At 36.3% G+C, this 27,854-nt stretch overlaps 1 protein-coding gene across 2 annotated transcripts in view; it reads right to left on the bottom strand.

Annotated features, from left to right (window-relative positions):
* Positions 1–24,433, bottom strand: part of BRINP3 (BMP/retinoic acid inducible neural specific 3) — a gene marked incomplete at both ends in the record, with an annotated part of 200,938 nt that extends 176,505 nt beyond the window's left edge. The window contains one exon of one of the 2 annotated variants that reach the window (XM_080623038.1): positions 24,198–24,433. In XM_080623038.1, the coding sequence (XP_080479164.1) occupies positions 24,198–24,433 (236 nt within the window). The remainder of the gene's footprint in view (positions 1–24,197) is intronic. The other variant, XM_080623039.1, reaches the window with a different exon arrangement.
* Positions 24,434–27,854: the final 3,421 nt, after the last annotated feature.

Genomic DNA, 27,854 nt, shown 5'->3' with positions numbered 1-27,854 from the left:
CCCTGGAAGTGTTCAAGGCCAGGTTGAACAGTGCTTTGATCAATGTGGTCTAGTGGAAGGTGTACCTGCCCATGGTAGGGGGATTGAAACTAAATGATCTTTAAGGTCCCTTCCAACACAAACCATTCTGTTATTCTATAATAATTACCTCATTCCCAGTAACAACAGCAAATATAACACTGACTAGTGCTAATACTGACTTGTGCAATAATAGCCAGAGAAAGTGTATTAATATTTCAACATTACAAAGAATTAAATGAAAAATATTTTCTTAAAATGAAGGAAACTTTCAGCGTTTAATGCTTCACATCACTTTCATATTTCATTGATATTAGAACTTTAGAAAGAAAAGGGAAGGGCTTGAATGTTATGTTTCCTTTTCTATCTAGATATTAATATAAGGGATTATTTGGTTAGTAGGATTTTTTTTTCTTAAAGAAAACTGTGGGGGTTTTACAAAGTTAAAATCTGAACAGAACAAATAGGTGGATGGTTGTTCTCTCTGAAGGGTAGCTGAAATTAGGAGTTTAATCATTTTTTGATCTGAATTATGACTACTTTCCACAATCTAAATCTCTACAGAATCACAAAACATTTTTTATACCCATGTTCATTTTTGCAAGACATTACACCATAGTAAGTTCACACATTTTGATGTTTTCATAATGAGGTAGATAATTCCAGAAACTGCCATGATGAGCTATGGAAAAAAATAATTAGAACAGATTTATGTTTAAATCGTGCAGAAGTATTTAGTCCTCAACAACTCGCTGATTTAAATGTGTGCCTAAATGAAATTCAAATGCCAAAAATTTTGAGAAAATTTTTAAGCAATTTCAAAATTTAATCTTGCAAGTATTAAATGAACTGAATTTCTGTGTTTCAGATGGTGAAGTATTATTTTGCTGCACAATCTAGAGCATTTAAAAAGTGCTTAAAAACTATAGTATGTCACCTTTATTTGTGGTTACTGCTGAACCAGAACTGCTGCTTTTTGACATGGCAGAAGACCAGCAAAAATTGCATTGCCATTGCCAGAGCTATAACTGCTTCTAAGAAGATACAAAAAAATTCATAAAACAGCATTTCTACAGGCTGTTCATCTAATACATTCTACAAGCAGAAATCGAACTTTCAGAAGAGGCAAGCATATTGAAATTAAAAACATAAGTAAATACTATGTAGCTGTGGATAAGACAAGTTGTGCTGTTAAGAACTGGCATGTTTTGTCCAATAAGGCCCTACAAAGCTGTAAGAGACATTTAAATCACATCTACTAGTGCAGTTTTCCCCACTCAAATCAGGTTTAAGGCTGCAAGAGGCTTTCAGTGAACTTCAGCATGCGTGACAGGAAGGTGAGTGGCTGCATCTGTATGTGGGGGCTTTTTTTCACCCAGCAAAACAGATGCTGAGTAATATAATGGTTTAGTAATATTACACAAGCTCCTTACAAGAGCATCTTCCATTCTGAAAAAGACTGTTGGATTACTACTCTCTACTAAAAGCCAATTTTTTGTGAGAAAATTGAAGTGATAAGAAGCAGACAGGAAAAAAGATTGTTCTAGTAGAGAAGATAGTTGGGAAAATGAAGGCTGCCTAGTATCTAATCTGGCCTTTTACCTCTTGTTGCTAAGAGGTTTTGTGGGATCTGTAGCATCTGTGACTGAGAAAGACCAAATGGGCAAAGAAACCTATGATCCGTGCACAAAGGGATCCCTCTGCTCAATATACTTTATTTTCATGCAAGGTTTGCAGTTTGACAGAGGTGCTCACTAATTAGAGTAATGACTAGTCTCAACAGCTTTTTAATTACTTAAGCCAACACACCAGAATTTTTGAATATTTCTTTATTTTCCTACCAAGGATACCCTGTGACCACTCTCAAAGTGTCAAATATAGTTATAAATGCCAGAATTTTAATAGGTGAGAAAGGAGCCCCAAAGCACTGAAGAAATTCTGCAGTTTATCTTACAGACATGCTAGTAGCTTCCTGACAACTTGGCTTCAATTTCAGTTTTCTTTTTCCCAGCACGAAGTACCATATGCTAACTGTTATAGTGAAATGTCACTTATCCCACAGGTCTGCAACAGAGATGCTATGTTTAAAGTCAACTGCTAGGTGAAAGTGTGTTTTATAAAAACTCTAGGAAGCTGTACCCAGATGGTTACGGAGAAAAATCTATATCTAGGGATTTGGGGGAGGATAACAGATTACATCAGTATCACTTCTGAATCTGGGGTTATTTAGTGGCTATTCCTTTTCCTTTCAGGTAGAACTAAAACATTGCATAATGCAATGTATGACATACACCATCTTGACTATTTTGGCAGACATAAATTTTCAATAAACCTGGTTTCTTTGGGATTGTCTGTAACTATTTCTGCCTGCATATTATCTATCTTAACTTTTTACTCAAAACTAACCTAGCGAACTAAAGAGAAATGTTAATACATTTATTTAAGCATTTTGTCAATATGACTTCGCTTTTAAATGGCAGAAAGACACTGGGGGAAAGATCTTTAACTTAGAATTGCCTGCATTTAATATTTGACATTCTGCATAAGAGTCTGTTCCATAAAAGGGAGAAATAGCAGTCAGGGAGCTGATTATGTTTTTCAGATTTCCAAAGCCAATGTCAGTCCTGACAGAACCTAAAGAAGTTCAACAAAGTTGTGACATTAGCACACATTATTAGATGTCTTAATTTTGGGGGGAAATGTTTTGAAGTAGCTGAGGTTATTTGTGAATTAGTATTGAAGAGTTCCTTAGTCAGGCTATGACTATGCCTTTCAAAACAGTTTCAGAGATTGAGAACAGCCTACCATGAGGAAAATCTGTAGTTTGACAGTTCACTGTGTAGAACAGGGAGATATCTGAACTCCAGCTTTATGCTACTGATACTATATTATGTATTGTCCTTCTACAAGTGTGTTTTGAAAGAAACAGATGAAACAGATGTCAATCAACACTATTTTCTGAAATACTTCCAGAGCAGTAACTTCCCAAAGTAAGCTCACGGTTCTGCTGTTTCTGTTTAACAATGCTGTTGATGCTATCATAATGATTGCTAATGATTGCATGAAGTTATTAGTCTAAATTCATGTAAAGTATCTTGAAAAATTGCATCTCTTTATACACATCTGGTAACAGAAATATGTGATGTTAACATATGCTTGCTTGCTTACTAAGAAAAGTATTTCATCAATATCAGCTAATTTCAGGGAAGTCTGGAGATTTTTTACATTTACACAACACTGTACAGTTAATATGAAGGTAGGAAGTCCTCAAAGCCCACAGAAAGCACCCTACAAAAGCAGTATTAAGGAAAATTGTATTATGCAGGTACACACAGATTTATGCACTCAAATTAAAGCAGCAAACAAATTTCAGAATAAGTACATCATAAAATATTCTGATTGAGAAGCTGTCAGTATGCTTCTCACAGGGAAACATGAAAGGCTGTCAATGAACAGTGAAAAAACACTATCTTGAAAAAAATAAACTTCTAACGCTTGATTGACTTGACCAACATTTCTATTTGATCTGGCTACTCCCCAACACAGCACCAACCTCACACCAATCAAGCAACAAAGCTACTGTTTTTCCTCACAATTTTTTACCAAAAGTCTGTCAGACCTCAGCTCTGCTCTCCCCAAAAAAAGCATCTGATCTGCAAAATTCAGTTTAAGTAAGGTCAAGATAAATCTTTTAAGATTTGATGAGCAGATTTAGCGTTCAGGCTCAGGGATTTCCATCCTGAATCCAGGTAAGCGTGTAGGCTTGGTGTTTCAAGTGACTTGTATTGATGCCTGGGTTCCTGCCTTGCTCCAGGGCTGAGATTAACTGCACCCACACATTTCTTGTCTCAGGCTGTTTTCCTGATCTACACCACTGTTACATTCGTGAACAGAGCAGGAGTGGGTTGGGGTGTACAAATAAGCACAGTGTCACTCACTCCCTGCCAACTAAGGCTTCTCTATTGATTTGTCTCTGTTAATGAGGCATAGCAGGTTGGCAGAGCATTTTTTTATTACCCACATTGGACTTATATCCATGCACATCCTGTGCAGATGATTACAAGTTTCCTTGTAGCTGCTTACACTCCAGTATCAGGCAATCCACAAATTTGCCATTAATGTATCCAGTTATTTATCTATGTTATGGATTCAGTTCTAATCTAATTTACAATTGAGTATCCACACAAGCAATAGCCCAATTCACTTTCACTCAGTGTAGGAACAGAGATTTACTCTTTAATGACAATTACACCCAATCAGTGGTTTCAGCAGAGGAAAAATGTACTACATGGAGAAATTTTACTGTGGGATCTCCAAGGGGCTACAGGGGTGAAAGACATTACCATTCACAGTCCCATCTATTATTAACTCATCTGAATCCACCTTAGTCACAATTTTCTAAAAACTAAAATCTTAAACAAACCCTATCTGAATATAAATTCACAAACATATAGATAAAAAACTGTTACACTGTCTTTTAGCCTTCACTGTTCTTGGGTTTTTAATCCCTCTTTCCCATGTGGCAATTTCTTCTAGAGAACAGAGTAAGATAGGTATGACTTTCTCCTGCCTTTGTGCTCCTGCAGTGTTAATTCAGAGTGTTCCCTATAACCTTGATATAGTGTGCATTATGAGACCACTGCCCCTAATACATATAACTGAGAAAAAATGGATGCACAGATTTGATGAGCAGATAACAGTAAAATTTAAGCCCAAATCTTTCTCTCCTCTCAGGAATATTTTTTGAGCTGTTCAGAAAATGTGAGAAATAAACTAAGAAGTCCTTAAAAGAAAACAAGCAACCAAACACACCATCACACAGCCTGTTAAGTGTTGTTTTGTTGTAGGTTTTTTTTGTTTGGGGTTTTTTTTTCGGGTTTTTTTAATAAAATAAGGGCAAACCATAATAATCAAAGTAGATAGGTTGACTGAACTGTTGACAAGCATTCAGCAGTGTTTACTTTATCCTGAAGAAAAGATTTCAACAGATTGCTCTATGTTCTACTGACAGAGACCTGCTCATTCACAGCTTCGCAATATCATTAACTTCTTCAGAAAAGGCCAATACAAAAAATAACCAGGCAATGAACATACTATTCACAACGTCACACAATATTGTCTTGGCTAATGCAGTACTATCAGCTGCGTGTATAGATACTTCACAATGTCATGTATAGATACTTTACAGTGTCACGACTCCTTCGTTTGTTTGTTTTCTCTTGTAATGTTACCAAAATTTATTTCCTAATTACTTTTCCTAATTACTCAAGTAGATCATCATAAACTATGAGTTCACATATTTCAAGAGCAATTAATGTATAATTCTAGCTGTTCAAATGTGGGGCATGCCATGAGGAACCAGAGTGAATAAGAATCCTTCTACTTCCTTCCACATCTGACATTGGGTAAAGACATCTCTTTGCAAGTAAAACAAGTAGGTCACTCCTTTATGCCATTGTCAAAAGCAAACAACGGTTCAAGGGCCTAAGAAAGGTGGAGTGAAATGTTATCTCCTAATTCCATAACAAAAGGTGTTTAATGGCAACACTGAAAAGTAACTTGTTAGAAAGTTTTAACAGATTTTTTTTGTTTTAGCTGAGTGAAATAATGTCATTCACTGACACAAGTGTCAAAAAATTACTTAAGACAAGATGATATAAACCATATAAAAGGATGATGCACCCATACACTTCATATTATCAAAATATACAGTAAAAAATAATTTTCAGTTCAATAACAACTTTCTTCTCTGAGCTTGTCATCTGTAAATTTTTCCCCAATTCTGTCTGAAGACCTCTGATTTGATTATTCTATATAAATTCTGTTGATCTGCAAACTTCTTTTTTGCTTCTTAATCTTCAAATCCATAGTACTAAGCCACCTCCTGCAGATAATTCCTATCCATGCATAAAATTCCTCTACCTCATAAAAGCATTGTACCTTTTACTTTTGTGGCCTCATATCATTATTTATTTTGTTCCTCTATTATTCTCTGTCCCAAAGTTTTTGCAGTCAGGATCTGACTCTATTAATCTAAACTAGTAGGCATGATCTTGTTAAACATATCAACTGTTTACATGAAATTAACGTATTAAACCACTATTGACAGTAGAACCACCCTAGTTATTAATTTGAAAACTGGTAAGCTCTTCTTCAGTACAGCTCTTACCCTTCTTAGGTATCTAAATAAACATCACACCAAGGACTAAAGTGTTGTGAAAACACAAGACTCTTTCGAGAATCTGGTTCAGAATGCTAAGCTCTATATAAAACTTCAGCAATTGACTAGTGAGGAAAAAAAAAGCACCCGAACAGCATATTTGATATGGCATTAGCTTCAATGATATTTAAAGAATAACAAACAGAACATATTTGTATGTCATAGAACCAATAAATTGAGGCTAAATGAAATTTATTGCTCAAACTCCATTAAAGTTCCACCAACATCAACATCAGCTATGAGACATCACACAGATTCAGCTGTGGGATGTCATACTGCTGAATCCTAAACTTTCTGACCAGTGATCCACATGTGACAGTGCACAATCACCCAAAAGGGAGGGCTCTCAACCTCAAATGTTACCTTAGACAATGTCCCAACCCAAGGTGAGAGTCCCCAGCTGCAGCTTTGCTGAGGTCTGAGACCTGAGGAGGACTGACTCTTGACGGCTGCCCAGTGGGGCTCCTTTTATACCCTGATCTAACCTGAGCTGTGCTAAGACACGGTCATGTAGCCCCCCATGGGTTCAGGACCTAACTTCCTGCCTCTGCACCCTCTGACCAACATCATGTGTACAGGGCAAGAGCTGCGCATGTGGGGAGCTTTCCTGGGCTCTGTGGTGGAAAGATTTTGAGGGCTTTGGTCAGGGCTTTCTCAGGGTATGTACGCCTGCCACACTGTATCATGAGAAATGAAGCAAAATTGGAACTTCAGCAGAATGATCAAATTTAAATCAATGAGCAACAACAGATAGAATAACAAATATTCTATGCAGCAAGTTTACTCATCCTCTTAACTTTGTGTAGCCTGAAATTGGATTCCATAGAAATGCGAAGTTTTTCAGATTGTTGAGATCTGAACCTTTATCTTTCCCCGCAGGCCATTTGTATTAATCTGCTTTTCTTGAAGCACAGAGCTGTTAAACTGTTAAAGCTCATTTAAAATGTGGCTATATTTCTATCAATGGACCTAGATAGTTGAATTATAGATTTTAATTATGGTTTTTGTAATTTGGAGATGCTTACTTAGAAATATGTGTAACAAAAGTATGCAATTAAAGAGCCTTTATTGCTGCTGATCAGTGAATTGTATCTATATTGACAGCAAGAGATGGCTTAGTATTTAGAAGATTTACACAGCCACTTTTTATTAGTGATTAATATGCAAGTCAGCCAGCTTTGTTCCCCTATCTCTATTGGTATTTTGTCGTGAAATTAAAGCAAAGTAAAAGATGTGAAAATGTATAGTGCCTTATGCTTTAAGAGTGAGATACAAGAGTATTCCATAATCGAGTAGCACCCATCCTACAAAATCAGTTAAATACATAACTAGAAAATCAGAATTTACATTTAGAATTTTATGTGCTGTACATCTGACATGTCTGGCTAACTTTTTCAGTCACTTTTCCCAATGAACCAATGCATGAATAGAAGACCCCTCACCAAATGAATGTTGCAGCTATAGTTAGCATGCCATCAAGACTGCAAATCTCTAAACAGAAAAGGCAGAGTCAATTATCAGTGATGGAAGAAGCCTATTTCTGCAGTCTGCTGCATGCTGCAGCTATGGGATATCTACAGCTCTGGACAGAGAAGGAAGAAAAATAAAAAAGGTATGAACAAGCCTTGAAGTAAAATGGTAATGGTGAACTCCATTTACTTTTCAGGATATTATTGGATAGCAAGGAGGAGTGTGTTACTCTATGCCTGATTTTGGATAAAAAATTCATCTTGTACCATCGAATACGCCTTGTAATAAAGTGAAGACAGATAAAGGATAAAGCTAATCCTTTCACAAATACCAACTCGACGAGATTTACACAGCAGAAATGCCATGAGCACAATAGAGAAGACCAGGAGATAGGAGGTGTTTCATAGAATCATAGATTCATAGAATAGTTAGGGTTGGAAAGGACCTTAAGATCATCAAGTTCCAAACTCCTTACCATTGGCAGGGATGCCTCATCCTAGACCATGTCACCCAAGTCTGTGTCCTACGTGGCCTTGAACACTGCAAGGGATGGAGCATTTATCACTTCTTTGGGTATTTAAAATAGACAGTTGTGTTCTTTCCTGAAATTGATAATTTAAGTTTATCAACATTAAAAAAAAAAAAAAGGGCAAAAAAAACAAAAAGAAAAACCAACCCAAAGTTTAGTACAGAAATTACTACAAACTACTTCATAGGTAATATGGTGTGTGTTTCACACTATGCTTGGACCAATATAATTGTGACTAAACTTTCCTTTGGATACACGAATCACCTTCTAGTGTTTCAGTTTCCTATGGAGTCTCTTGGTTTCCACCGCACTATGGAACAATATTCCATAGAACAGCAGGGTAAGAACAGCAATGAAATTAAAAAGCATTGAGCAATTTTTTTCCTCTATATTCACGTTTATTCGGGAGTAACTTAGGACACTTAGTTACTGGTGTTTAGAATTGTTCCTAGAGCAAAAAGAAATATCTAAGGAAATCAGATGTCAGGGACATTTGGGGTGGTGTTTGGGATAATAAGGAAATTTTTGACAGTCTATTATATCTCGGATTTAGAAACAAATTCATGTTTGCTTTCAAGTTTGAATATAGGTTTTTAAAGAATCCTTAAAAATATGAAATATTCATTTCACTGGCCACTGTCTTTCCATTAAGAGCATTTTGGCGGAAAATTACTGACAGCTCAGTAACTACCAGGGTAGCTATCACATTTAAGTAATGCCTACATTAGTAGATGAAGAACTCATAAAAATTAAATGTGTAGTCCTTGAACACCTTAGTAGCGAAGGCCACCTTCTGCTTCTGCCTATGAGAAGTGTGATCATTCCTTATTTCACAGCATGAAAATTAAATCTCCATGCTAATGTTACAAATTGCACCATTTGTTATCAGTGATAAAAATGTCTCTCTTTCTGTCAGAACGGAGTTAAATAAATCCAAAATCTTAATCCTTTTGCTGGATTAGTCTCAGCATCAAGTCCACAGCAGACACTCTTTTTTTCCCTCTGTGTATGCCTGTCTATTTACAATGAAGATTAACATATAATCTCATGTTAGTCTAAACCCATGAATGTCCATAGTCAGTTAGTTCAGACCCTCTGCTTTAACTACAGATGATTTACTTCATCTGACATAGTAAGTTTACTATCCCAGAAGACTAATCTACAGGCAATTCCATGTCATTTTTGCATAATATTGTTGCTACAGTGACAGTGTGGTCCCTGATTTTCAGGACCTAGTAACAGCCACAGGGCAAATAACTAGAGGGGCTTTGCCCAGCATATCTGTAATGTGAAGTCTTTCATTTTGCTCTAGTATTACATGGGCAGGTGTCCCTGCCCATGGCAGGGGAGTTGGAACTTGATGATCCTAAGGTGGCGTCCTCAACATAAAAAAGACATGGAACTGTTGGAACAAGTCCAGAGGAGGGCCATAAGGATGATCAGGGGACTGGAGCACCTCCCGTAGGAAGACAGGATGAGAAAGTTGGGGCTGTTCAGCCTGGAGAAGGGAAGGCTGCGTGGAGACCTCATAGCAGCCTTCCAGTATCTGAAGGGGGTCTATAAGGAAGTGCAAGGTGTCCCTGCAAGGTGTCCCTGACCGTGGCAGGGGAGTTGAAACTAGATGATCTTAAGGTCCTTTCCAACCCTAACTATTCTATGATTCTATGATTCTGAGTTATATCCTGTGAGCCACCTTCCACTGAACATTCTGCTAAGACCCAATAGATGAGACACTCAGTGACATATCTCATGAAATTATGAACTTACAAGAACTATATTGATTAATAGCATTAAGGTGCAGAGGAAAATCTTTCATGCAGTCTAATTGCCTGAATGATGAAAGCCACACAGCTTCTTGCATTCTTTCTTAGAATCATTGAATGTTTTGGGTTGGAAGGGACCTTAAAGATCATTCAGTTCCAAACCCCTGCCACAGGCAGGGACACTTCCACTAGACCAAATTGTTCAAAGCCCCACCCAACCTGGCCTTGAACACTGTCAGGAATAGGGCAGCCACAGCTTCTCTGGGAAATCTGTTACAGTGCCTTACCACCCTCATTGTAACAAAATTTCTTCCTTATATCCAACATAAATCTACCCTTTTTTACTTTAAAACCATTGCTCCTTGTCCTGTCACTACAGGCCTTGGTAAAAAGTCTCTTGCCATCTTTGTTTTAAGCCCCTTTATATACTTAAAGGCCACAATAAAGTATCACTGGAGCCTTCTCTTCTCCAGGCTCAACAGCCTTTTTACATGAGAGGTGTTCCAGCCCTCTGATCATTTTTGTGACTATCTGCTGGACTTTCTCTAACAGGTCTGTGTCTTCCTTGTGCTGAGAGCTCCAGAGCTAGATGCAGTACTGCAGGTGGGTTCTCATAAGAGCAGAACAGAGGGGGAAAATCACCCTGTTGCTTTGATCTAGTAAGAACAAATAATTCAATGAATGTAGTATGTCCCGGCAGCCAGACCGAGTGTAATAGTGACACCCTTCAATTAAAAAATAGTTAAATAGAATACAGATTTTGGACATAATATTCAATACCCAAACATTTTAAAAAAAATATACTTTTACCCAATATAAAGATGTTCTTTCTATGCTGTCTTAGTCATCTACACCCTATGTACTTGTGGTCTACTTCTATGAAGTGTTTATAGTGCTATTAGAAATCTATATGCACCATAAGTCATTAGACAATCCCTAGAGCAAAAATGATGAGCAGGCTCTAAATCCATGTTCCATTTCTCCAATTAGAAACAAATGTACCGGAGGCAGGAGAGGAATTGAGAACTATGTATTTAAAACGTGAAGTTCAGACTATGTTGCTGAGACATTATTTGTCAAGAATATAAATGTCCCAGCTCCTGAAAAATTAAACACCTACCACCTGTCATGAAGTTAATCATTCCCTACTATAAAACAAGGTCAGGTTTAACCCGTAGAGCAAATACACTTTACAATGTACTCTGCTATTGTTAGCTCTCAGTGGTCTAGGTGTCCTTTACAAGAGCAGGAAGTACAATGAGACTCTGGAGACAGGACATAGTCCTAAGTTTCCTGTGACGAATCTGGCCATGAAAAGCCACCCTGCATGCCCTTCTAGCTGTCAGCTGAGGCCTAAGCTTCTGTCCTACTAGCTCAAATCTCACCTCAGTAAGCTGGTGCTTTTTCAAGTCAGTGGCATTAGTGATCCTTATCAGTCGAGAATGAAACCTTTCTCATTTTTGTTGGTTCTGGGTTTGATTTAGCCTGGTTTCTTAAAATCTGGAGACTATGCAGCCACATTGTTGTCGTAGATACAGGTGGGTGTTACAACCATATGGCTTTTCTCTTCCAAATAATTTTTTAACTCACTGTCCAACTGCACACAAATTTCACTGATTACTAGACATGTTAAACCATAAATAATTTTTAAATTATTTTCACAATTTATGATCATAAGTCATAATGGCAAATAATGTGATTACAAAGGCACACCTGAAAATTACCCCAAAGAGCTGAACGAGAGTGCAAAAGAGTGACCATCTTCTAAATGCCTTGACTGCAAAATAAGCTTTGGTCAGATCCTGCCATCAAGCAGTAGACACAAACCTGTAGAAAAATAATCTGTATTCATTATGGCACTCAAAGAACAGCTAGTTCCCTGTAATTACCCTGTGGATATTAAGCTGAGGCTATTTCCTCTCACCCTGCACTCAGCAGATATTGTTAGCAGGCAATCACTCCAGTGGCCTTTTCACACCTGGGATGGTTACCATCATTTTCCTTTCTTTTCTTGCTTTAAGGTATGTTATTTGCCACACCAGCACCTTGTGAAATTACTGTTTTGTTAATATGTTTCAGGATGATCTCACATCAAAATAGAGAAGAAAAAACACAAGCTTTTTTTCACCAGATTAGAAATGCAGATTTCACAAGTATAAAACCACCTTATAGAAGGTACACCCTGTCATCAGACACAGCTATCAGCCACAAATCCATTTGATATCATGTAACTGAATGTCTCTCTATTCCACCCCACCCTAGTTGCTCAAAAGTTCTGTTCCCTGGCTAAATTCTGAGATACAGATACCAAGTTTATTTAATTAAAATTGACCTTTCCATACTGTTTTGTTCCAATTCCTGTAACAGAACCAGTCCTTTTCAGGGAGAGATTAATATTGATTCATACATATCAACCGTACATGGGAATTCCCTAAGATTCAACTAAGTTAGAAACTGGAGTCCTGTCACCTGAGGTTTCGTTGTCTAGAAACTTGGCAAATCTTATTTCGTATTGACATAAAAACCAAATGAAGGCTGTTTATGCTGTCAACAATTATAGAAATTCTTGCAAACCCACTCGTGCTATGGAATTCTCATGTTTCAACTGTGAAAACGAGAGAAATAGAGTGAAGTAAGTGTGACTGTCATATATAAAATTTTGTTTCCCAATAAATATAGAATAGGTACATGGACATTTTTAAATGTTTAAATGTGGGGGTTTAAATGTTTTTTTAATTTTTTTAAGTGCTTATTTTGTTTGCTTTTTTGTCTCTCATAATGGAAAGGATGAATGTCAGGGTACTTAATATATTGTGCTCATAACTAACATTCCTTGATGGTTTTGGTAAGAATGAGATGCATACCTAAGTCACACGGAACTTCAACGTCAGAACCAAGAAACAAGCATACATTTGTTTGAGTTTATTTAGGCCAAAGAGACAGCAGTAAAAATAGACATAACTGTTACTTCTTCAGGCAAAATTTTAAATAAACAGATGGACGTTCAAAGTCAACCATATGAGAAATAGCTTTACTGAAAAGAAAAACAAATTTCATAGGCAATTCAAATAAAATTATCTTTCAGATACTATTCAATCCCTGACACCAAAAAAAAGTGAAAAGACTGAGGTGTCTAAGCATGAAAGCAGCAATAAAACCCAGACTAGTGAGTTTTTTAAGAGGCATATGAAAGAATTGATGAGGATGCAGGTTTGTGTTGTTATTAGTCATAACTTGGGCACACAACCTGGGCACTGAACTCAGCATGACTTCTTTCAGATTCCTTGAAAGTCAGGAGTTATGCACAACTTCTTATATTTTTCAGATATATTGACAGGTGTTATCAGAGTTCACTGTCTAAACATGAGCACATATCGGATCCACAAGTTGAAAATACAGGTGGAAATCTGTGGCATATGGATTTCATATGACATTATCACACAAGGAATCTGTGGAAAACTGGGAGTTAAATATAGAGCTTCTGTTGCCACATACATGGTTTTGGGGGGTTTTTTGTTTGGTTTTTTTTCTGTACTCACATAAAAAAACTATAGTTTCCTGGGTTCAGCTGTAACAATTATTTTTCTCCTTCTTAAAATGGGCTTAAACCATGACACAAGGCCAATTTCATTAACTGTACTCCAGATCATGTGGAAAGATAGATGAAAAAAATGGTTCCATCAGCCCCTGTATGAAATAGAAGGTTCATGTTAACGTGTTTCAGTTACAGATTCTCATATTTCTTTTATCGTAGCCACAGCTAAAGTTTAATGTCAGTGGCATAATCTAGAGTTGACCAAAAGCATAGCAAAATGCAGCAAGAGCTGACAGAATGCTTCTGACAGAGGCATTTTAATACAAAGAGCTAATGGGGAAAGGTCTTTTGATAGTGCCAGCATTATGGAGAATTTCTGGGCCTCTGATTCATCAGGAAGTGTCCATACTAAACTTCATTAATGTATTGATCAAAGACTCTTATTCAGACACCTGACTGTAGAAGATATGTTTCTTTTTCTAATAAAAAATATTCTCCTTACTGAAAAAAAGGTTAATAAACTCATTTAATTTTCACCTATCCATATCTATATTTATCAATATATGTATGTATATATATACACACACATGCACATATATGCATGTACATGTGTACATATATATACACATAAAGGTATATAAACACATATGAATTCATATGCACTCAGATTCACTCTCACAGTAATCACAAATATTTGGATTCTAGAAATCAGTAACTGAACAAGCATCACAGACTGCACGTTTTCCACTTATTCTAATTTATTGAATCTTGTGGTTTGCTACCAGAAGCAACATTAGATATTTTATAGAATAAAAATGGCAATGAACAGTTTTTTGTAACAAGAGACCTTACTACACATCCTTCATTTTTAATCAGTTGAAATTATTATTTTTTCATTTATTTTGCATGGTTAAATATGTCAAATGTTGACAGAAAACATTTATTCTGTTTATTAATGCAGGTTAACATATTGCTTATGCTGTGTAATTTTAGAATTTAGTTTTATTATTATAACCTATAGCCAGTATTTTACATAAATGGCTAAAGTCATGTTTTAAATAAAACACATCTATATGTAATTGGATAAAAAAAATGTATGCAGATAAGCAAAGCTGATATTGTATTTGTGTTCCTAGTAAAACATTCAATTTTGCTATTAGCAGTTAGGGCATAAGTTAAAAATCCCTATTTTAAAATTTCGAGAACTGTATGAATATAGTTCAGAAATCATTAATATACAAATATTTATTTTAAATTACTCAATTATATTTCCTCAGGTCTCAGACGCTGCTGATCTTTCAGAATATTTGGTAGAATATGCCTTATGCTTTTCATTTTAAATTATGTTACTCATATAAATTAAAACCTGTACATGTGTTTTGCGCTTGAGAAATGAAACATTCTTTACTTGAAGCCGGATGCTGCCTTTTCTATGCATGTGAGACTGGCATATACAACTTCTAAATTGCTAGTGGGCTTGTGTGTGCTGTTTTCAGATGCATATATAATTGGATGTTTATATATATAAATAAAAATATCAAATTGTATGATCAGTAAAAATCTCTTCTCTAATAAATAAATAAAGAAGGAACTGATAGTAAATAAATAAAGAAGGAACTGAGAGTAACAGAAGATGAACTGAGATATAGAGCCATTAACGACCTTAAGAACACTATTATCCATAACAATCATATTGGGATTCTAGGGAGAATCAAGCAACAAAACATTATTTTGAAGTATTGCTTTTCTTTACAAGGATGTCTGTTGAGTGAGGCTGTTGCTACACAATAAAAATTCACAACCAGCATAATGACTAGTAAAATCTGTAGAATCAATCAATCAGAGCTAAAAGACAATAAGAATTGAATTCTGAGATATTGACTATGACCTTAAGTCAATGATAAGAAAATTACAAAAAATTCTTGAGTGAGGACGCTTGGTGTCAGTTGTTCTTTTTTTCTGTATGGAAAAGGCACAAATAACCTTCTAGATAAAGAATTATACATTCCAATCAATACTACTTTCTTCTTACAGAGAAAAGGCTTCTGTGCTATTCAGTTCTTTATGTAAAGTATAACATGCCACTCATACAGACTTAACACATGAACAAAAAGAAAAACCTAAAAGCCATTCTTGCAGGTTTGGAGTTGACTACTGACCTAGCAGCAGTAAGGAAAAATAACAATATAGGGGTTAAAGCACAGAGAATTTTATTCAAGTGATAATATCATTAAAAAAAAAAAAAATCTTTTTCTTTTTTTTTTTTTTTTTGTGTAACCTAAAGAAATCTTGGTAATTGTTTTCCCTCTTTATGAAAGTTATCAGCATTTGAAATCTAAATCTTGAATATCAGTGACAGTACCAGCAGATATTTAAACACAAATTAAAAGAAAGGGCAAATAAAAGAACAAAGACCTAAATAACCAAAAACCTTCAAAGTATTAATGAAAATTACCTGATTTCATGCTGAAGATCCTGTCAGACTATCCTGCTGACTGAAGAATGAATCTATTATTAGTGCTAAACAGCTTTTATACTACTTCAGTGATTGCATGAAACCATTCAGTTACAGCCTGTATTATCCTAATTTTTTTAGGGCAACTTAAATGATTTATGAACTTCCTAACTGAAATGATGAGACACCATATTCTCCAAATAAATGTTCTTTGTTCTAGGGAAAAATATCAGTAGGAGATTTGATCTAATAATTATCCCTAAAATATTAGATTTTAAAAGTGTGTAAATTCTGGAAATAGGTTATAATAATGTTTACAAAAAATAAGATTCACTCTCCTCTTTTAAAAATAAGATTCACTCTCCCTTTGTTTCATTTCCATTTCAGTTTCCTTGTGATCTCTGATTAAATACACCAAGCAAGGAAGACGAAATACAAAGAGAGATTGTCAAAAAAAGACTCCTGCAGTGTATTACAAAATAAAAAACACAGAAGGCAATCTTGGCATCAATATTCTCTTTTTTTGCCAAGCTGAAACATGCTTGTGTTCTCATGAAACTGACTCATGAGAACACTACTAATCCTGATGTCCTCGCCAGGACTGTTCCCTAGTATCCTTCCCAGCGTTAGCACTTTGCTTACTGAGAGAAACTCTACCCTTGTTTTGAAACCCAATAGTTTAATACTGAGACAGCTAAATGGAGTGAGGGAATAAGGGTTAGATCTGACCTTGCTCAGTGTCAAAACAATTTAGAGGCTTTAGAATACTGTAGGATTAAGCTGATTGATAGATAAATTTCTTGTTGTTCACTGAGATTTCTGCAAGGTTCTGTAGGAAGCCAGTATCTCTTAAAACTACACTATTTCATCAGGGTCTGGTCATGCTTTTCCAAAGACCTTCAAAGTGGACTGAGGGCTGGTGTTGTGGATCAGTGTCACAAGTGAGCTCTGTAACTCTTGTGGTCTTGAATAAGTGCTAGACCTTTACCTACAGCAGATGACTTCTCTGCTGTGCTGCCTCATATACATAATAGAGCTAGAAAGAGAGAGACATTTTGAAACTCAGAGCTCCCTATCTCTCTTCTGCCCTTCCAGTCCACCTCTGAGCCCTTCATATCTGTCTGTCCTTCTTCTTGGGCCAAAAGTATCTGCAAGAGCTCACTCTTTTATCATTGCCTTTGGAAATATCTTTTATCACTGCCTGTGGAGATATTCCAGCCTGGGGCAGAGTTCTTGCATAAGCGGGATTGAGGAGGAGCCAGAAAAAAAATAAATAGGTGTCCAGTCTTTATCTCCTGCACCTCTGGTATCACTGGTGTCCATCAGAGGAGCTCCTTAGGCTGCCAGTGCCATCAGAGGTAGCCATAGGAACATCACTGAAAGACTCCTTTGCCTTTGTGAACGCCCGTTCTCTGTACTTGTCAGTTCATTGAGACTATTAGTAAATTAAACTAGGCTCCAGTTATAATTCATCTGAAAACATTTGTCAAAGTCTTCTGTTATGTATACATAGCTTCTCAGTTTAAATTGTTCCTTTATTTCTACCATTTCACAAGCACATACCTTACAGAGGTTCCCCTACTTGATAACTACCTGGTATGTGTTTAGATAAAACATTGTTCAACTTAGACCTGGAAATGTGGATGTTTAAAATGAGGCTTTTTGCTCAGATATGTACTTTTGCAAGCAGTTTCACCGAAGCCTGCTATTTAACTTGCATTATGTCTTTGTTATACCCAACTAACTAGACTAAGAGAGACAAAGTATATCACAATCAGAAATTAAATTCATTGATATTTTTCAGATCCAGACATTCTTTAAAAATGTCCAACTTTTTTTTTTTTTTTTTTTTTTTTTTTTTTTACTTTAATTAAACGATGTTTCTCTGTAGAAAACTACCGCTGTTGATTCCTCGGGACCAAAATCACTATCGTTTTGTCCCATGTACCTATGCTGCCTGTAGCAATAAGGCCGCTGTACTGGACTACAAGTATTTTTTTTTTCAGAGGAAATCTATCAACTCCCAACTCAAGAAACTATCTTTGAGTTGCTTTTCTCTGTTCGCAGCCTGTGAGCCACTAGGTTTGTGTATTCAGTAGTTTAGCCTTTTGTAAACATTCAGAGAATGATGATCCATCTGATCACAGTATCTTTTACTGACTAGGTTGAATGGAAAATTCCTTAAAGCAAGCTGACCAATTACAATGTTGGGCAGAAGCAATTTAGTGATACAGTGAATTTATGGAAAAGGCAGATAGAACTGTTCCTGCTATTTATTCCCTATTGATACAGCGATTGTGGAGGGCAAACATGTTTGCTCTTTGATGCATTTATAATTCCAACTCTCTGTTGCCCAGCAGTGATACTGTGCATGCCCAAAGGAGTAAATGCTCTGAAGAGTTGAAGACAATGGTTGACCAGTTTGCTAAGCTACCTGTTGAAAGCTACTTCACCCGTTACAGTTAGCCAGCTACAGCCCATTTCTCTCTTCAATTTCTACAGTACTAATTTGCCTCATTCCTTTCTTTGATATATCCTGTTTCACTCCTCTGTCACTACCTTACTCACCTTTTGTGGGTTTTGTATGTGAAGTTTCATGTTAAGGGAACTGAGAAATAAGCTCCTGTCTTAGTTTCCAAAGAAATCTTATTTCAAAAATACAACAGTTCTGGTACTTCCAGTACCAAATGAGCCCTTCCAAAAAATTGTCAGTGATGATCATTTTCTAGAGTGTGATCAAATGTATAGGAAATAACAACCAAGAAATGCCATACCATCATTTTCCTTAGGCTTTTGAAAGGTATGATGGCAGACATCTCTTTTCAGCCCTATGAAAACATTTGCGTTGGAAGAAATTGTTGAAGACATTTTATTAGTTCTTCTCAGTGCCTTAAAATCCCTAAATTATCAGCTCAAAGGAACCTCAGGAAGAGCACAAGGAAATGTCAGTCCAGACTGTACACCACGGTGAAAATTGCAGATCAGGGAATGTTGATGTCTACCTCCCACAACTGAACCCTCTAGGGTTTTTTTATTAACATTGCCTGTCAGCAATATACATGTATCAAGAAGTCTAGTGATAAGTGTGGGCTAAAATGTGATAGGGTAGAAAACCACAACCAACTTTAATGTTGGCTCTACTTAACTATACACAAGTGTTAAAACATATTAATGAGTGTTCTACTACAGTCTTCAGGCTTGCTCACTTTACCCTACAGATTCAGTCACAAGAGGATTCTGAACATATGAGAAGAACTGAGTATGTTCTAATACAAAATAACCTTTATTTTGATAGTGTTATTTTCTAATAGTTTTATACTTACTTCAGAGGATTTTCAATGGTTACTAAAGCCTAGTCTGCTGTCATAATCACCACATCTTATAACCCTTTTCCCCTATTCATAGGATTGATAAGGTTTTGTAACTTAAAAAGTCCCAGAACAGTTTTTTCTTAATGACCAGAAACCCTTTTAAAATAGCCAGCCTAAATTTGTTATAGCCAGTTTATATCAATTTGGTTTTATGACAGTGATGGCTTTTGTTTTAAATAGTTCATCTCACTTAATTATATGTATATTGACAGAAACTGTATCCTCTTTCAACATTTTTTTTTTTCCTAAACATGACAAACATTTCTGCCTTAAAAGAAAAAACAAGGTTTAGGCTCTTCTTTTCCCTGATTTTTCACATCTGTTTCAGATTTTAAATTATTTTGCTTGAACAAAACTACAAAATATCCCTGAGGAGATTTCCTCGGGACCTTATTTGATAGCATGAATACTTCCCTATCACAGCAGAAATTACCTCTTCTGATACAGAGTAGGTTCTTTGCATAATTTCACAATCACTCTTTCCATCCTGGTAACCTCTCTAGTCATTCTGTTTGGATTCAAATTCTTTTGTCTGGGGAACTGATTTACATAACAGGCACAGCACATCCATTGTGCATTAAAATAACAAATTATAAGCTCTGTTTTCCTTGCCAAAATATTTACTAATAGTAACTACAGGAGCCACCTTCCATAAAATATTGACACAGCATTCCCACTAATTTAGAGGTGTTTTCCTGGCATCTCTCTTCATAGATCAATGGCAATGAACGCAACCAAAAACTGTGACAATTATTAAATTTCCTGTAAAAGTATATTTCCTTCAAAGAATTATAGGGACTACAACATTGCCATATAATCAACATAACCAGCCCACCATTCCCAACTTATAACAACGTTGGTAACATCAGTTGCAATTATTTAGTGTACTGCAATACATGATTAAAACAGTGTTACATATGTATTTGTCTTTTTTGGCTCTATCCTGTAATGTTAAAAGCTCCTCTCTTTGGGGAGCTAAGCACGCTACAGAATCAATTTGTTTGCTCATGGACTTAGCTGATCTTACAGGTATAGATTAAAATATTGGTCACAGTAGACTTTTTAAGTGCTTCTTCCCATAATTTATGCATCAGTTGTTTTTATCACATGCTTGTTTTATGTTCTGAATTCTAGATAGGGAGGTAAGGGAAAGTCTAACTTTCATCTTTAAAAAACATATTATGCTTTAAGACCTCTCATAAAAAAATTGGTCTCAGTTAATAAGTGTGCTCCTCAGTGCCAATCTTTGGCTTTATCACTACACTTTATAGTTTTGTTTATAATGATGAAGGGGTGTGGATACAAAGCTGTTGGTTTTTGCCTCATTGGCATAAAACAGTAAGGGAAAAAACAGACATACAAGCACAAGAGTCTGTGTAGTGATAATGTGTTCTTGGCTTAAGCTAAAAGTTGGACTTCATCTATTTTAAATGCAAACAGATTATGTAATTTAAGAACTGAAAAAATGAAACTACTGGACATTATTGAAAACAATTGCCACATATATTTAAGTAAAACCAAACTTTAAAACCAGTATGTCTCGTGCCATAGCACTTACCAGAATAAAAACAAGTAGCATAATGTTTTTTTACTCAACAGCTAAGAAATGACAAATTTTCCATCAAGTTTGAAGCAATCTTCATTTTAGAATTCTTTGTTGTTCTCTTTAATATGTGCTTTTCCAGTTCTCTGTCCTGTTATCTTGATTTTAATCATTCATGGACCTACACTACTTGACCTTGATCCCATTCAAATCAGTGTCGGACAATGGCGCAGGATAAAGGTTTTCACCTCTGGCACTTCGGTATTTACAGAAATATGCATTACCCAATTAATCAAAAACAGAATAATATGTTCTCTGCTTTTTAGTAGGATCTTGATTATAAGAGGGAATGCCATTTTCAAATTTAAAAAAAAAAAAAGGGAATTTACTGATTTGAGATTTAATTTTTTTTTCTACACCATTACAGTCTCCCACTGAAATTTCCTACAACACATTTGTCCTGGTTTAACAGTAGCAGTCATTTTTTTCTACTTCTTAGTAGCTGGTGCAGTGCTGTGTTTTGACTTCTGGCCTGGGAATAATACTGATAAAGCCGATGTTTTCAGTTGCTGGTCAGAATGTTTACCCTGACTAAGGACTTTGTGAGTCTCATGTTCTGCCAGGGAGGAGGGGAAGCCGGGAGGAAGCAGAGACAGGACACCTGACCCAAACTAGCCAAAGCGGTATTCCATACCATAGTACGTCATGCCCAAGGATGTAACGGAGAGTTACCCGAAAGGGCTGGATCACGGTGGGGTGGGGGTGAGGTTTGGTTTGGATGCTATTGACCTGGATACATGGAAGGAGAGCTGCTACTTGTAACAATGTCATCAGTTCTTTTGGAGACAACTCCTTCACCAAAAGAGGGAAAAAAAGAGGTCTTCTGTCATTTTCTGTCTGACACCACTGTGTTACCAACATCCTACCAGAAAGGATTAAAATGGGACATAATCTGCTGGAATCTTTCACACTCTTCACCCTTCTTCAGCCCTACGGATTTTGACCTGGCGTGGATGTTAAAATTAATAGAGGTAACTTTCCTTCCCCTTTGCACTTAATATGTCAAGTTTCATGTGTGATCTTTAGGGGCTGAAGTGAAGAGCAAAGGAAAAGGAGTCCCTTCTGTTGGCACTGTTTGGAGTGTCACCTTTCTTTCTTGCTAATATGATTCAGCTGAGTCAATGCAGGCTTCCTTACCTCTCCATTCAATTCAGGACTGTGTCCCTGAGGGATCATTTTCATTAGGTAAAAGATCGGTGAGGGAATGAACAGACCAATTAGACTCCAGATCCTTTAGCCTGGGAAAGCTCACAGAAAAGCAATAGGGATTAAATTTACAGTGCAAGGCTTGTAACAAGGTCACCATGTTCTGCACTACTTGGTAATAGGACTATATTTTAGAAGGAAACTTTGCAGCTAGGTTTGTATTTGGAGGACTAAATAAAAAAAAAAAAATGCAGATTTTCTTTTGTTTCAGGTAGCTTGTGCCTCTTTTGACTTCCTGGCTCATTTCTTGAAAAGAATAGGCAAAGGACAGACATAAACACAGGAAACACTTTCTGTAGGATTTTGTAAATTAAAGTAAATTGAAACCTAGGTACATACCCAAATAAATATTAGTTATATGATTAGAGATCTATAAAATTTAACAGTGTTTCTGTAATGATGTCTGAGAGGAGAAAAAATTCTCAAAGACCTGATTAAAAGAGCTGAAATGAAATACAATTCCATCTTTCATGTTTTTAGTAATATTATTTTGGTTCAGTGTTGACTAATACAGAATAATAATAAAATATGCTGCCTCAGTCTCTGTATTATTGGCTTTACATTATTGGTCCTGACAGCTGGCTTTTAAAGTGCAGTAAATACTGGGAAATGCTGTTCTGTTAAGACAAGCCTCTTCATCAAGCATATTTCCAAATCACACTTTATTTTCAAAATGTGTTTAATTTCTCTATATATGGCAAAGAAACCCACTGCAAAATTGACCTGCGACAGAGTGCCCTCTACTGCATATATTTATAAAAGGAAAATAAAGCAAGTTCCTTAAAAAAAAAATCTTTACAGACTGAGACCAGCAGTTTTGTCACAGGCCGCTGAATGTTGAGCTAAATATGATATACGTATACGCATATATCATTCTTGCCTTCTTCTAATGAGATGGATACCACTGAAGAAGTTTAAAATCATCATGAAAGTTGCTCAAAATCTTTCATGGTTTTAAATAAAATCAGCATGTGTATTTTCATACCAAAATGGTCTGAGTTTATAGGTTGACGAGTTATTAGGGAAGTTAAGAATCTGTCCTATATTGCCCTGCTGCCACCCCTTTCTCTTTGCTGACAGGAGGGACCTATAACAATATGAAGTGAAAAGGTCTCTCTGCTTACAGTTGTTTTCTCGGTCCTTAGTCTCCCATACTCCCTTATTTCTCCTCTTCTTTCTATTTGCCATGTCCTTGAAAAACCTGTTCAATGTTACTGAGTTATACCTCTTGCAAATTATTAAGGTATTTCACCACTGCCATCACAAAACATTAGAAACTGAGAGGTTTCAATCGTATTATGAAAGCAATTCTACAGCAAGTCACATATTCTCATTCAGACTTATACTTTTGAAGTCTTCCTTTGTTTTTTCTTTTCTCAGTCTGAATTGGGCCAGTCTAATGCTGAGGTTTGTGATTGGACCAAACACCTTAGACTTCTGTTAAAATTCATAGTCACCCTTACTGTTCAGTCCTTCAGGCATTAGAAAACTGCTTCTGAAAACACTAACTAACATTAAACTAACATTAAACTAACATTAAACCTTCTGAGACACTTTTGAAATGCCCGGATTTGTACAATGAAGTCCATAATTTGCCAGCAGTATCTGTGGAGCCACAATTTCATTCTTAATGTCTCAGCTTATGTCTTGATGAGCCACACTGAAAGCAATTAATTGGATCTTGCTGCATGATCAAGGTGTTTCATGTTAGCCCTCTGCAATCAAACATGGTGTTTGAATACATTAGGACATTTTCATGTCACTAAGGGGAGAGTAGAGGTAGGTAATAAATACTGTTTTCTAAAGCAACATAATCAATTACCAATAGTTCTTTAAACAAAATTGAAACACAAGCAGGCATTTCCATAGTACACAGTGCATACATGGCCTTGTATATATTTCAGCAATGAATTTTGTGTCTATGGATTTGTTCCCACATCTGAAACTTTCTTTTAAGGAAACCCTTGTTGATAATTTACAAATTCCATGGGTGATATCTCTGTATTTGCTTTCCCTTTGCTTCATACCTGTAAATCTTGTATCTTGTGCTAAATCCCTGTCGACTTCTGTCCACAAAATCTGTGTATTCCTGTGAACGATGGAAGGGTCCCTTATCAGACAGGAGCCAGTCGAAGGGGCTTGTGGCATGCTGATCCGAAACGGCAGCAACAGCTAAAACCCAGCAATGAAGACTCAGTGCTATCCACTCCCATAGAGCCATCAGAGAGAACAATTCAGCACCAGCACTGCATCGCCATATCATGCTTCCACTGGGGACTTAGAGCCTTCATTCTCTTAGCTTTCCCTCAACACCTAGACAAAATACACAGTCAATTAGATAAGCACACACTAGGCATCCCTTGGAAGTAGAAACAAGTTTCCTTTCTTTCTGCTTAAAGAGATAGTAGCCTCTACTTTATTACACTTTACATTAGCATAAACCCCACTAGGCTAGTTAACAGTGGAGTGTTTCAGTGCTTCAAACACAGTGAAACTAATGTCTTCATTAGAATCATCAGTGATAATATTTACTGTTGAAGGGAAACCTTTACATACTGGCAGGGGAGGGATTGTTGGGTATTTTTCCAATAATGCTAGTCATTAATAAAAAATATGCAACACAAGAATTATTGCCTGTTAGCATCACTACAAAATCATTCATCAGTGTCTATGCATAAGGTCACAGTTCAGATACTGGACAGAAAACAGATGAGATTCAGAAGACTCATGTTGCTTTTTTTTTTTTTTATGTCTTTGGAAATGTCACTTAATGGCTTGTCTTCACTACAAACAGAGTTAACAGACACATTAGTTTGTTCAAACTACTGTAGCTGGACAAAGAGTGACTGCATTGATCAGTAGCACTGGAGCTACCCACAGGGATGAGTTCAGTAAGTTATTCAAGTTCCAGACTCTGCAATTTTGAGTATCCCTTACAGCAGCACTTGACTTTCAGTCCAATTCACTCCAAAACAATGAATCAGAAGCACTATTTAAATGGAGCCTAAACAATGGTTTGGGTGTTCAATCAAAACCAAGTATTAACCATAGCCTCATGTAGGAACTCAGTGAAGACAAGCCATAGTTTCTGTCTATACCTCAGTCCCATACCTGTGAAATGGGATAATGATTCTATATCTTGCTCAGATTTCGTGAAAACATTTATGCAAGAGCATGAAGTTCTCAGAAACACTGAAATGACAAAGTCATGTAGATTCTTAAAAATATAGAAAAAAACGCTTCTAGTATTCTATGTAAGATAAAACAGCACAGAATTAATTAAAATGTATTAATGCAAGAGCATTCCTTTTTCTAAGTGATGAGTGTATAGGGAAAAACATTTTTAAATTCACATTCACTCAAACCAGCACTCATGACATCTTTACAGTGCCCCTTGTTATGATTTTCTTTATTTGGCAAAAAAAAAAATTTCTTTAGCATCAGTAATTTAAAGGATGTTTCCAATAGAACATTTCTGCACACTCAGTACCACCTGTCCATTATCATGGAAATGGTGTAACTGAATAAATATGCTCTGTGCACATATTTGAGACATGAATATTCTGAAGAGTCTTTTGTATAGATTATGAGCGTATCAGCTGCAGGAAGTTAGCTACCTCAAGAAGTGCATAGAAGCTCACATAAACCAACAGGAATTTACAGTCTGATAATATAATAATCTGTTTATATCACCAAAGAAATAGTTAAGGTTTATTGTCTTTTTAGGTACAAGTGTAATTGTTTATAACATGATCTGGACTTGGATCTAAATCTACCCTCTGTCAGCTTAAATCCATTCTCCCTTGTCCTGTTACCACAGGCCCTTGTAAAAAGTCCCTCTCCAAACCTGCTGTAGGCCCCTTTTACATATTGGAAGACTGTAATAAGGTCTTTCCTGATCCTTCTCTCCTCCAGGCTGAACGAGCCCAGCTCTCTCAGCCTGTCTCTATAGCAGAGGTGCTCCAGTCCTCAGAGCATCTTTGTGGTCTCCCCTCCTCTGGACTTCCATGAGCAGGTCCACATCCTTCTTGTGTTGGGGACCCCAAAGCTGGCTGCAGGGTTCCAGGACACAAGAGCAGAGCAGAGGAGGAGAATCCTTTCCCTCGACCTCCTGGCCATGCTCCTTCTGATGCAGCCCAGGACACAGTTGGCTTTCTGGGCTGCAAATGCACACTGCCATGTTTAGCTTCTCATCAACCAACACTTTCCAAGTCCTTCTCCTCTCTTTTGCATCACAACAGAGTGAAAATCCACAGAAACTTTTGTATCTTTACTTATAAATCAGGGAAAAATATATTGGACAGCATACTCTTTCACCTCCATCATCCTTTTCATAGATTAGGAAGACCCTGGGCATACTTTCTTGTCATTAAATGAAGCTACAATGAGCATAATGAGAATTTTAATTTCCATACCTACTGCTGTTATAAAATCACTAGCTAAGACATAACATTCTATATTTCCTGAATCATCTTTTCAATTGAAAAAATCATGTAATGGTTTAAATTACAAGAGGTAGGATTTACTTTTCTAAGTATTCCTTACACTAAAATGTTTCAGGTCATTAAACTATAATGATGACTAATTGAGTCCCTTTTGAATTCAAAATTATAATATTAGGATTGGAAAATGAATTACTTTGTATATGTACCATTCCCCTAAACTAGATCAAAAGAGCACTTGAAAAGGAATAGGTAAGAGCCATGCCCTATGTTTTCCTTAATGCTATACCTCACAGCATTTCATAAAGGCAAAACACCTTTAAAGAACCTGCGTAGTTACAGAAGAGAATAATCTCCTTGTTTTAAAGATATATGAAGGTATTTTCTAAAAGAATATAAGTATAAAGCTAGTTCTTAGGCAGAGTAAAATAATATGTGCATTTCTAACTGATACCCACTTCTCTATATTGTGTTATCATTGTAGAATCAGTCTGCATAGCATTAATTCTCATAACACCCTTGAGAGGTAAACTTTTACCTCAATTTAACAAATAAGGAGCTGAGACATGAAAAGACCAAGGCTAAGATTTTTTTTTAACTGTTAGAGGGATTTGAATGGGTATTTCCTACTAAAAATCATTTAGAAAATTCCAGCCTAAAGAATTTTCCTGAGGTTACAGTGTGAAAAATATGCCAGAATTTTAAATATTCAAATTCTCTAATGAATGCAAATGTCCTGAAAACATTTTTCGAATACTGTTATAGGCATGTGGAACATACAAAGATTGTAGTTACAACAGCCATCACAGAAGTCAAGGGAGGAACAATCTGAATTAAATTTGCAGTAGAGTACCTGCTGGTTTTCGGGTGGGATGTGAGAGCTGAAAAATAAATGAACACCTGTTAAGTAATAGAGCTGGAAGATTTTAAAGTGGTGAAGACACTCTGTAGAGAAGACATCTTTCAAACAAAACTGTCATGTCAATATGTCACCTCTTTGATGAGCTAGGTTAGAGGACAATTATCAATTATAGATGCTCAGCACAATTACTCTCTGGGTTTCACCCAGTTACCACTTCAGAATTCTAATAAGTTTTCAGTCCTTTCTCTTCTAAATTCTGAGGTTCAACTGAGTTCAAGAAGCATAATGGGCTAAATTCTTTGTTAGAAAACTACTGTTTCCTCACTAGCAATAATGCAAATTAATTTGACTCAGCAACTTCTGGAAATCCCATAGCTAAG

This window comes from Psittacula echo (assembly GCF_963264785.1).
Source record: "Psittacula echo genome assembly, chromosome: 7".
Classification (NCBI taxonomy): Eukaryota; Metazoa; Chordata; class Aves; order Psittaciformes; family Psittacidae; genus Psittacula; species Psittacula echo.
Note: the sequence above shows the minus strand (reverse complement) of the source record. Positions and strands in the feature narration are given on the sequence as shown.